The 12988-nt window shown below is 39.6% G+C and overlaps 1 protein-coding gene across 1 annotated transcript in view; it reads left to right on the top strand.

The window, feature by feature from the left end:
* The window catches only part of MYO18B (myosin XVIIIB), a 1084067-nt gene that overhangs the window by 891313 nt on the left and 179766 nt on the right, over positions 1–12988 (top strand). The window contains exon 39 of the mRNA XM_077295498.1: positions 12265–12402. Coding sequence (XP_077151613.1) covers positions 12265–12402 — 138 coding nt within the window. The remainder of the gene's footprint in view (positions 1–12264; positions 12403–12988) is intronic.

Genomic DNA, 12988 nt, shown 5'->3' with positions numbered 1-12988 from the left:
AGGTGTCAAGAAAGTGTAGGACTCCTCTGTATAAACATGAGAGGTAAATTTTAATCTAAGCTAAGGGGTTTACTCATTCATCGGAATAAATCCCTGTAAAGCCTGTATCTCAAGAGTTTATTAGGAAATGTCTATAAATCAACTATGGATACATATAACTGAAGTATGGCATCAGTATTGCATCAGTATTGCACCAGTATTACAGATTTTTTTTTTTTTGCGTAAAACAGCCATGCTGAATAATGGATGCAATATGATTAAAATAATGATGATACATTATAGTGATGCTATACAGTACTGTTCAAATATGGATCCCATACGGATGAGTCTATATTTTACTCCTTCCCTACATAATTTAATAGGTGTTTTCTATTAAAAAAAACATAAATGAAGGTGATGCATGCTATGTTTTTAAAACATATGTGTATTTTCCACACCCCTATTAAGAGATTCTTCTTATTAACATTACATCCTTATGAGATCATCAGTATCTATAAGGCAAAACAAGGGCCGGTCTCAAACCTGGAAGGAGGTGCAAAACCGCCCATCATTAATTTCTCTATTCATAGTTCACTTCTGGTTTTGGTTTACAAATACTTATGCAAAATACAGAACTAAAATACTGCCTTGTGAAAGTGGTATAGGCCAATTTTAGATAATTGTATTTTGGATGATTGTACACTTGCATTACGGATGCATGTCCCAATCTGACTACTGGTATAAGGATCCAAATGGACTCAGGCCTGTAAAACATAGATGGAATACAGTATTTTGTCTCAGAATTTATATGCCAAAACCAGTAGTAGCTCCAAAAAACTGAAGCTGTGTATTTTTTTTTAGTTTTTTTCTTCATGTAGATTTCCTGGTTTCTTGGCTTACAAGTACTGATGCAGAACACTGAACAAATATTTAACAAAGAATATAAAAAAATCCACATTATATTGATGCCCTTAAGATGCGATAAGATACAATATATCACATTGATACGCATTGGTTGTTTAATTTATGTTTATGGATCAATTTCTTAAAGCACTCAAAAGGGTTTTATTACATCTGAGCTCATAATGATGAAAGCAAGGATAGCTTTGTTGCAAATTTAATTTGTTAGTTGCATATATTTCCCATTTAAATTTTATCTGCTAATTGAAAAAAAAAAGCGTAAAGCAGAAAGCAAAACATCTTGTGTTGAAAAAGATGAATGGTCCGGTATTTTAGATTGGACTTTTCCTTAGAAGAGAATAACATCTCTGCGAATCATCAATGTTTCTACTGTCTCCAGAAAACACAACATATTTATAACAATTTAAGGGTTCGTTCAGAACTGACATATTGATAACCTAACTATAGGATGGATCATCAATATGAGATTGTAGGGATTTGACATCCAACAACTCCACAGCTGAAATTAATTTGAATGGAAAATAAAGCGAGGCACTTAGCAGCATCCACTATCCAATGTATATTACTTGCAAGCAGGGGCGGACAGTGACAGCTTGGGGCCCCTGTGCAAAAAATGTGTCTGGGCCCCCTCCTTTTATGGCAACAAAGCTACAGATATATATATATATATATATATATATATATATATATATATATATATACTAGATGGTGGCCTGATTCTAACACATCGGGTATTCTAGAATATGTATGTAGTTTATTTATGAAGATTTGAGATTAATGCAATGAATACACAGGATTCGGCCTGCCGGGTGCAAACAATTAGCGAAGCGTGGTTCAAATCCCGTGCAAATTCGCAGCCAGACTGCATCTGTCACTGATTGGTTGCGGCTGGCCGGCTGCGAAAAATCAGTGAAGCCAGGGCCAGCTGCAGGTTTTTGAGGGCCCTGGGTGAAAGAGTCTCACAGCCCACGTAGCATATAACACAGCCCATGTAGTATATAGCACAGCCACATAGTATATAGCACAGCCACGTAGTATATAGCGCAGCTACATAGTATATAACACGGCCATGTAGTATATAGCACAGCCATGTAGTATATAGCAGCCACATAGTATATAGCACAGTCACATAGTATATTGCACAGCCACGTAGTATATAGCACAGTCACGTAGTATATAGCACTGGCTCGTAGTATATAGCACAGCTACGTAATATATAGAACAGCCACGTAGTATATAGCACAGCCACGTAGTATATTTCAGAGCCACGTAGTATGCAGCACAGCCCACGCAGTATATAACACAGCCCACGTAGTAAGTAGCACAGCCCATGTAGTATATAGCACAGCCCACGCAGTAGATAACACAGCCCATGCAGTATATAACACAGCCAACATAGTATATAGCACAGGCCATGCAGTATATAACACAGCCACGTAGTATATTGCACAGCCACGTAGTATATTGCACAGCCACGTAGTATATAGCACAGCCACATAGTGTATAGCACAGGCCACACAGTATATAGCACAGCCCACATAGTATATAACACAGCCCACGCAGTATATTGCACAACCCACGCAGTATATTGCACACCCACATAGTATATTGCACAGCCACATAGTATATTGCACAGCACACGCAGTATATAGCACAGCCCATGTAGTGTGGAACACAGCGACGCAGTACATAACACAGCCCACACAGTATGTAACACAGCCCATGTAGTATATAACACAGCCCACGTAGTATATAACAATGTGGGCACCATGTCCCTGTTAAAAAAAGAATTAAAATAAAAAATAGTTATATACTCATCTTCCGGTGGCCCCCGGATTCAGCCCAGGCCTTTAGTGAGGCTCCGTTCCCAGTAATGCCTTGCGGCAATAACACGTGATGATATAGCGGTCTCGCGATGGCTCTCTGATGGCTCGCTGCACCAACTCCATCATTGATCTAATCCACTAACCCCATCATTGCATCTCTTCAATAACCCATCATTGCCCTCTTCACCACCTCATCATTGCCATTTACCACCACCACCTTCATCATTGCCTTCTCCATCTTCGCAATCATTGCTCTCCTTCACCACCCCCAATCATTGATCTCCCCACCACCTCCATCATTGCCCTCTCCACCACCTCCATCATTGCCTACTCCACCACCTCCATCATTGCCTACTCCACCACCACCATCATGGCCTTCTCCACCACCTCAATCATTGCTCTCCACCACCCCATCATTGTCCTCTCTACCACCCCCATCCCGACCCCTGCTAATTTCTCTGACAGACACATACTGAATGCTTACATTTTCAAGCCACGCACCTGTGTCACACAGAAAGCACAGGGCAGGAAGCAGTGGACGAATCCCTGCCATTTTCTGCTCTCTAGGCAGTGGAGCTGCAGGGATTGCTCCCTGCCCACTGCACATGACTGCAATCTGCCCATGCCCCCCGAAGCCTTGGGCTGGATAAACAGGCCAGATTGCCCTCATTATTAACCACCCTGCAAGGGCCTCATGAGCTACAGGGGCTGCATTGGCTGTATGTCCGCCCCTGCTTGTAAGTTATGCCCAGTACATCTTTTATTTCCAGCCATTGTCTTAGAGAATTTCAAATGATTGGTGGAAGTGTCAGCTGTCAGACCCCATCAATATCCTATGGAAAGTTTATCAATATGCCAATCTTAGACAACCCCTTTTAAGAAAATTGCATCCAAAACATTAAAATGTCCTTGCAACACCAAATTAGAAGTGAAAACAATGTCAGAAAATAATTCATTTTATCAACTTTAATTAAAGGATCATTCCTACAATTCAATTATTTTTCACTCAGCACAGTAAATGATTATTTGTTATTAATATAGCACAAAGCTTCTTTTTTGTATTTTTTGTGTCTATTTTCATCTCTATCTTCCCTTTTTATGCATTCAGTTTAACATAGCTGAAAAGACAGGCCTATTCTAAATTGCTTAATGAGTTGTGTTCGTTGCTTACTGCTGAAAGATAAGTGACATGAAATTACAAGTATACCTCTGTTTATTCATATGGCAGAGGATTATCTTCTGTCATGTGCATCAACAGAGCAGCATTTGTAGTATATCACATCTTTTAGTCCCCTCTATCTACAGCCCCATCCTGCAACTCTCCTTTCAATCTATCTATACAAAGCCCCATTTACAGAATATCCTTTCAGTCCCTTGTACACAGCCCATCTTACAATACATCTCTTCTTTCAGCATTTCTATGCTACGCAGCACCTTGCAGTATATCACTCCCCTAAGCCCCTCTATACACTTCCTAATCCTACAATATATCACTCCTTTTAGTTACTAGCACACAGACACACTGCTGATTCCTGGTATGATCTCTCTGCACTGTAGTGAAGGACACTCCACTTCTTTCCAACATCATCCCTCACAGGAGCAGCTTCATTTTAGACAGGACTAGGGAAGCCACCTGAGAGAGATTGCCCTGTGTATAATAAATCAGAAGCACTGGAACTTCAGGATGGTTTCAAGGGTAACTGGAAGATTAATAGAGTTTGGTCGGGCAGATTTTAAAATGAGTTATATTGACACAATTGAAAAAATATACTGTATGTGTACACAATTATCACACCACATTGTGATTTGAGAAATAGTGATTTAAAAGATATTTGAATTTTTAGTTTTATTTTGGTGGCCATTGTTACTAAAGTTAAATGGAAAGGTCATCCACATTGGTTATTTACCGTGCATGAATAAGAAAGTGTAACTCAACATGCACCAGATGTTTCTGCTTCAAATCTGTAATAGATTTACCTCTGCAGATCAACAGAAAAAACATACTACTCTTCTATTCTGTATAAACCAACCATAACTGATTTGTAACATCCGTTTATATTGAATAGAGGGTCTTTTAGCAACTACCTTGTTTTTTCTGTTTTGACGATATGCCTTATTGCAGCCTCTAGTATCTGTCCTTTGATTTCTGATTCTGTATGTTACTGTGATCTATTCTACTGGAAAAAATGGGAGATTGGACAGTACATTCTTGAATTCATGAGCCCTTTGTATTCTGTTTATATCTCTGATGCCTAGAGTGCACTTCCTATGGCATTGGTAAATCCCCAAGGATGTGACAAGCAGATTAACAATTGTTTGCTTTGTTGAAATACATTTTTTTACAGTGCTAGATGCTGTACAAGTCATTTTAATGAAACTAGGATTTTTTGTTGATATTTTTTTTTCTCTAGTTTGATAATAATGCTAACATCAAGTCAGCGGGATTTCTTTGTCTGTAAATACTGTAACATAAGAAAATGTACTTATTTAGAAAGAAAAAGGTACTAAAATTAGAATAAACACGTAACACTTAGGAATTTATAGTCACACTGTGTCTTTTAGTTGATAAAAGAACATCAATAGGAAGCTTACTTACCAATAAGGGAATGGTAATTGTAATTGCAGAGTTTTTGTTCCCTTACTGCCACTCAAGTGATTACCGCTGCTTGCGGGAGTTATTTCCATGAAATCAATGTAACCTGTAATTTTAATCACCGGTCACTAGAATAACAGGTCGGTTGTTAAAAGGAAATTTAATTTATCGTTCCCCTATTTTATATTCACTTTGTTGTTGAGGATTAATTCCCTTGTTTTTATAGTTGTCTACAGATCTTCATTCATTTGGTATTGTGCTGCATCCTGGCACGTGCCAAAATGTCTGGGTTACTTTATTGTTCAGGCTAAAATGTGGTCTCATTGAGGTTTTACTTCATTGTGGTTTTCTTGTAAGAGATGGAAAGTAAAAACTATTTTATTTTGCAACAAACAGATGTATAATATGAACTCCTTGTTCCTTCATAATAGGGTCAGTGTCCATGTATGCTCCATCTTACTTGTGCCTTCTATGATACTGGTGGATTTTTTTACAGGGCAGTTGGGTCTGTGGGCCTTAACCCCTTCACCCCCGGAGCTTTTTCCGTTTTTCCATTTTCGTTTTTCGCTACCCTCCTTCCCAGAGCCATAACTTTTTTATTTTTCCGTCAATTTGGCCATGTGAGGGCTTATTTTTTGCGGGACGAGTTGTACTTTTGAACGACATCATTGGTTTTAGCATGTCGTGTACTAGAAAACGGGAAAAAAATTCCAAGTGCAGTGAAATTGCAAAAAAAGTGCAATCCCACACTTGTTTTTTGCTTGCCTATTTTGCTAGGTTCACTAAATGCTAAAACTGACCTGCCATTATGATTCTCCAGGTCACTACGAGTTTATAGACACCTAACATGACTAGGTTATTTTTCACCTAAGTGGTGAAAAAAAATTCCAAACTTTGCAAAAAACAAAACAAAACAAAATTGCGCCATTTTCCGATACTCGTAGCGTCTCCATTTTTCGTGATCTGGGGTCAGGTGAGGGCTTATTTTTTGCGTGCCGAGCTGGCGTTTTTATTGATAGCATTTTGGTGTAGATACGTTCTTTTGATCGCCCGTTATTGCATTTTAATGCAATGTCATGGCGACCAAAAAAACGTAAATCTGGCGTTTCGAATTTTTTTCTCATTACGCCATTTAGCGATCAGGTTAATGCTTTTTTTTTATTGATAGATCGGGCGATTCTGAACGCGGCGATACCAAATATGTGTAGGTTGGGGTTTTTTTTTATTGATTTATTTTGATTGGGGCGAAAGGGGGGTGATTTAAACTTTTATATTTTTTTTATTTTTTTCACATTTTTAAAAACTTTTTTTTTTTACTTTTGCCATGCTTCAATAGCCTCCATGGGAGGCTAGAAGCAGGCACAGCCCGATCGGCTCTGCTATGCAGCAGTGATCATAAGATCGCTGCTACACAGCAGATTTGCAGGTGTGCTGTGAGCGCCGACCACAGGGTGGCGCTCACAGCCACCGGCAATCAGTAACCATAGAGGTCTCAAGGACCTCTATGGTTACCTTCCTGACACATCGCCGACCCCCGATCATGTGACGGGGGTCGGCGATGCGCTCATATCCGGCCGCACGGCCGGATGCGGTAGTTAAATGCCGCTGTCTGCGCTTGACAGCGGCATTTAACTAGTTAATAGCGGCGGGTGATCGCGATTTCACCCGCCGCTATTGCGCGCACATGTCAGCTGTAAAAAACAGCTGACATGTCGCGACTTTGATGTGCGCTCACCGCCGGAGCGCACATCAAAGCGGGGGTCCCGACATGTGACGTACTATACCGTCACATGTCGGGAAGGGGTTAAACATTTAAAAATGAGTTATATTGACACAATTGAAAAAAATATACTGTAAGTGTACATGATTATGAGACTATGATTATAGGTAGGGCTGACTCTAGTTTTACTGCTGCCTGAGGTAAAAATTGAAATGGCACCCCCCACACACACAGTACAAGGTGGGCCATTTATATGGATACACCTGGGTAGGCCATGTATATGGATACACCTAAATAAAATGGGAATGGTTGGTGATATCAACTTTCTGTTTATGGCACATTAGTATATGGGAGGGGGAAAACTTTTCAAGATGGGTGGTGACCATGGTGGCCATTTTGAAGTCAGCCATTTTGGATCCATCTTTATAAATGGCCCACCCAGGTGTATCCATACAAATGGCCCACCCTGTACAATATGACCTACAGTGAATAAACGCAGTTTGGTCGTTTTTTTTTTGGCGTGTCTTTAAGATATTTATTGTATGGTAAAAATGATATGTAAACATGATTCCCCAGATCAGAGAGATTACAACTATACCGCACTTTCATAGATTTTCTCGATTAGTAAAAAAGAAAAATGTTTGATTTGTGATGTCATTTTTTAAGATTTGTTACATTGTTTTTGTTCCATCAATGTAGCTGTGTGAGGGCTTGTTTTTTTGTGTTGAGCTGATTCCTAGTGATATCAATTTGAGGCCCATATGATATTTTAATAGCTTTTTACTGCATTTTTTAGGGAGGTAAGGTGAAAAAAGCAGTTTGGGCTTTTTGGTTACTTCTTCACCTTACCGCATGGGACTTTTCCTCACTGTCCACCACAATATCCCTCCTATGCTGCCCTTTTGCATTCCCCCTTGCATCCTGTTCCTCATGCAGTCTTCAGAAAAAAACTTAAAGCATAATCAGGTACCTTGCATCATGTTCTCATATGCTTTATACATTTAATAGCCCTCTGTGTCTGTACTGTTACATAGTTAGGCTGCTAACTGGTTCAGGCAACTTTACATGGCCATCCGATTCTTACACTATGGCTGGTCCAAACAACGAAAGCAATTGTTACCATCCACCTCTTGTGTCTCCCCTTTTTCCTCATAGCAGAAGCACCCCTGCCTGTATGGCACCAGGGCACAAGTATGACTGCAGAATCTGCACCTTCTACAGCTATTTCCCTGACAATAAATTGTAGTACAACCCAAACAAATGGGGATTTAAAATACTTTATTTTCATGCTGCAGAACAATTCTGTGTGGCTTTAAGAGAATGCTGTGGAATTTCAAACTTGCTAAATCTATATGTAAATTTCAGCTTGACAGACAAACTAGATATGCACATTCTGAAGATCAATAAGGTCCCACAAGTGAGACCCTCATGAACAATTTTTAGTACTTGCCTTGCCCGGACTCATCAGATTTTAACTGCTTAAAAACTTCAGTATAGCCCCATTCAGTTTGATTGCTGCTTTTAAAGGGTAAGTATCGGAAGGCTCAACCCCTGTATGGTGGCTGCTGGACACATAGTGGATGGGAGATTAGTATCACATAGGTGCATGTCTTCTGTGATATAAATTTGGAGTAATGCTTTAGTACACATAGTACAAAGAGGAGTTAATTGACCATGTTAAGCCTAGGTCATATGTGGTAGCTCATACTGTATATAGGAGGCTATGTGGTGGCTCATACTGTATATAAGGGCTATGTGTGATACTATTAATATTAACCCCATTCCGACATCGGGGGTAATAGTACGCCAAGGTAGGGCTCCCTCCTTTTGATGTGGGCTCTGGTGCTGAGCCCACATCTTTTCTGGTTCAAAACAGCTGACATGTGCCTCTAACAGCCGCGGCTATTAACTAGTTAAATGCCACTGTCAAACTCTGACAGCGGCATTTAAGACGAGCTTCTGGCAAGCACGCTGAAAATCCCGCCCATCGGCTCCCGTATCACATGACTGCTGGTACCGATGGGTTGGCATGACAACCAGAGGTCTCAAGCAGACCTCTATGGTTGTCACTGTCGGATTCCTATGAGCTCCGCCTGGTGGTCGACGCACTTTGCAAGTGAGCAATTCTGCTACATACAAGCGATCTGATCATCGCCTGTATGTAGCAGAGCCAATCAGGTTATGGCAGCTTCTAATCTCCCATGGAGACTATTGAAGCATGCCAAAAGTAAAAGAAAATGTTTTTAAAAATATATATATAAAAAAGAAAAGTTCAAATCACCCCCCTTTCGCCCCATTCAAAATAAAAAATAAAGAAATAATCAAACATGCTCATATTCGGTATCACCGTGTTCAGAATCGCCTATCAATGAATTAACCCAATTGCTAAATGGTGTAACAAGAAAAAAAATCAAAACACCAGAATTACATTTATTTTTTGTCGCCGCAACACTGCATTAAAATGCAATAATGAGCGATCAAAAGATTGTATCTGCACCAAAATGATATCATTAAAAACGTGACGTGCAAAAAATAAGCCCCCACTTAACCAAAAATCAAGAAAAATGTAGACGCTATGGGGTTCGGAAAATGGCGCAAGTTTTTATTTTTTTTTTTAACAAACTTTGGAAATTTTTTTACCATTTATATAAAAAAGAACCTAGACATGTTTGGAGTCTATGAATTCGTAATGACCTGAAGAATTTTTTACCTGTTTTCCAGTACACGATATTGTTAAAACCAATGGTGTCGTTCAAAAGTACAACTCATTCTGTAAAAAACAAGCCCTCACATTGCCATTTTGACCAAAAAATAAAAAGCTATGGCTCTGGGAGAAAGGGTAGCACAAAATGAAAATGCAAAGTGAAAAATACATCTGGTTATTAACCCCTTTCTGACCTCGGATGAGATAGTACGTCCGAGGTCAGATGCCCCGCTTTGATGCGGGCTCCGGCGGTGAGCCCGCATCAAAGCCGGGACATGTTATTGTTTTGAACAGCTGACATGTGCCCGTAATAGGCGCGGGCAGAATCGCGATCTGTCGGCGCCTATTAACTAGTTAAATGCCGCTGTCAAATGCAGACAGCGGCATTTAACTACCGCTTCCGGCTGGGCGGCCGGAAATGATCGCATCGCCGACCCCCGTCACATGATCGGAGGTCGGCGATGCTTCAGAATAGTAACCATAGAGGTCCTTGAGACCTCTGTGGTTACTGATCCCCGGCAGCTGTGAGCGCCGCCCTGTGGTCGGCGCTCATAGCACACCTGCAATTCTGCTACATAGCAGCGAACATCAGATCGCTGCTATGTAGCAGAGCCGATCGAGTATTGCATGCTTCTAGCCTCCCATCGAGGCTATTGAAGCATACCAAATTTTTTTTTTAAAAAAATGTGTTTAAAAATATAAAACAATAAAAAAAATAAAAACGTTCAAATCACCCCCCTTTCACCCCAATCAAAATAAATCAATAAAAAAACCCTCAAACCTACACATATTTGGTATCGCCGCATTCATAATCGCCCGATCTATCAATAAAAAAAGCATTAACCTGATCGCTAAACGGCGTAGCGGGAAAAAAATTAGAAACGCCAGAATTACGTTTTTTGATCGCTGCGACATTGCATTAAAATGCAATAACTGGCGATCAAAAGAACGTATCTGCACCAAAATACTATCATTAAAAACGCCAGCTCAGCACGCAAAAACTAAGCCCTCAACCGACCCCATATCATGAAAAATGGAGACGCTACGAGTATTGGAAAATGGCGCAATTTATTTTTATTTTTTTAGCAAAGTTTGGAAGTTTTTTTCACCACTTAGATAAAAAATAACCTAGTCATGTTAGGTGTCTATGGACTCATACTAACCTGAAGAATCATAATGGCAGGTCAGTTTTAGCATTTAGTGAACCTAGCAAAAAAGCCAAGCAAAAAACATTGCTCTTTTTTTGCAATTTCACCGCACTTGGAATTTTTTTTCCCGTTTTCTAGTACACGACATGGTAAAACCAATGATGTCTTTCAAAAGTACAACTCGTCCCGCAAAAAATAAGCCCTCATATGGCCAAATTGACAGAAAAATAAAAAAGTTATGGCTCTGGGAAGGAAGGGAGTGAAAAACGAAAATGGAAAAACGGAAAATCCCAAGGTCATGAAGGGGTTAAGGGGTTAAATAATTAGAATTAATATGTTAATATTGATATTGAGCAGAATTTATTTGAGTCTATTGGTTCGGCCCTTCACAACAGTCACTGTCTCTCATGTGACCCCCTAGGGGAAATTAATTGCCCACCCCTGCTCTTGAGTATTTAGTGCTTTTTAGTGCAATATCCATTCATATTGGTGACAATTTATTCTTCTTAGATATATTGTATTGTATTAGAGATGAACGGTCTGATTTGCATTGCCCTAAGACGGTCCATTCCTCTGTCAACTAGTCTTTACTTTTGTGTCCTGCATCCTCATTCCGGCATTCTGGATGCTTCTGATGCTTACTAAATCCAGCAATTTCATAGCATTGCTGTGGGACGCACATCATGACATCACATGAGGCCTAGTCATTAGGCCTTACTCACTTTATACAAAGTCTGCTAATTGCCACAGGCACCCAGGATGCCAGCGCTAGGATCCCAGGTTTAGAATAGAAAACTAGATGCGAAGGAGAACTTGACTGGATGTTGGATCAAGACGTTGCATACTATTATTATTATTATTTATTTATATAGCACCATTGATTCCATGGTGCTGTTCATGAGAAGGGGTTACATACAAATTACAGATATCACTTCAGTAAGCAAACTAACAATTACAGACTGATACAGAGAGGTGAGGACCCTGCCCTTGCGGGCTTACATTCTACAGGATGGTGGGGAAGAAGACAATAGGTTGAGGGTTGCAGGAGCTCCGGTGTTGGTGAGGCAGTAGCTTCGGTAGTGGTGAGGAGGCAGCAGGGTCAGTGCAGGCTGTAGGCTTTCCTGAAGAAGTGGGTTTTCAGGTTCCATCTGAAGGATCCGAATGTGGTTGATAGTCGGACCTTGATTTGTTTATTTGTATACTGTTTATACTGTATGTTAGTTTTTCTGGTTCTAAAAGGAAACTTGTGTAAAATTATTACACAGTGTCATATTGTAGGAGGAACCTAATGGCCGTGTGGATAATTTAGTAACATTATCATCAACTTTGTTCTTGCTTATTAACTTATTAATGTATTTTGGGGGTTTATACAGCTGCAGGTGGCCCAGAGCCGCATTGAATATTTGGAGCAATCTATGGTGGAGCGGTCAATAGTGAGCCGGCAAGAAGCAGTGATCTGTGATATGGAAAACAAGCTTGAGTTTCAGAGGGCTCAGATTAAAAGGTTCGAGGTAAGTAATGTTTTCAGTGTATTGGTCTTGTCCCAAACCTTTTACGGTTCACTGCACATGAGAACTATGTGCATTTGCTGTGTTTTCCTTACAGTTATAATTGACATGTGTTAACCAGTTCACCTCTATAGTTAGAGACTGATAATGTTCATGTTGGTTGCGGAACTGTGCATACATTTTGTCTATGGGGATTGAATATGCCCTTACAAGTAAACAGCCCGTCCCAGGACAATGACTGCAAAAGAAAATGCTTCCAATTAACAGCAGACTTCTTGTCCCAGGACAATGACTCTAAATATATATTATACATATACACTGTATATATAGCATAGATACTAACTATATATATATATATATATATATATATATATATATATTACACATATATACATATATATATATATTACACATATATATATATATATACAGTACAGACCAAAAGTTTGGACACACCCTCTCATTTAAAATTTTTTCTGTATTTTCATGACTATGAAAATTGTATATTCACACTGAAGGCATCAAAACTATGAATTAACACATGTGGAATTATATACTTAACAAAAAAGTATGAAACAACTGAAATTAT

The sequence above is a fragment of the Ranitomeya variabilis genome, chromosome 1 (assembly GCF_051348905.1).
Source record: "Ranitomeya variabilis isolate aRanVar5 chromosome 1, aRanVar5.hap1, whole genome shotgun sequence".
In the NCBI taxonomy this organism is placed as follows: Eukaryota; Metazoa; Chordata; class Amphibia; order Anura; family Dendrobatidae; genus Ranitomeya; species Ranitomeya variabilis.
This window is presented reverse-complemented; position numbering and strand designations above follow the sequence as displayed.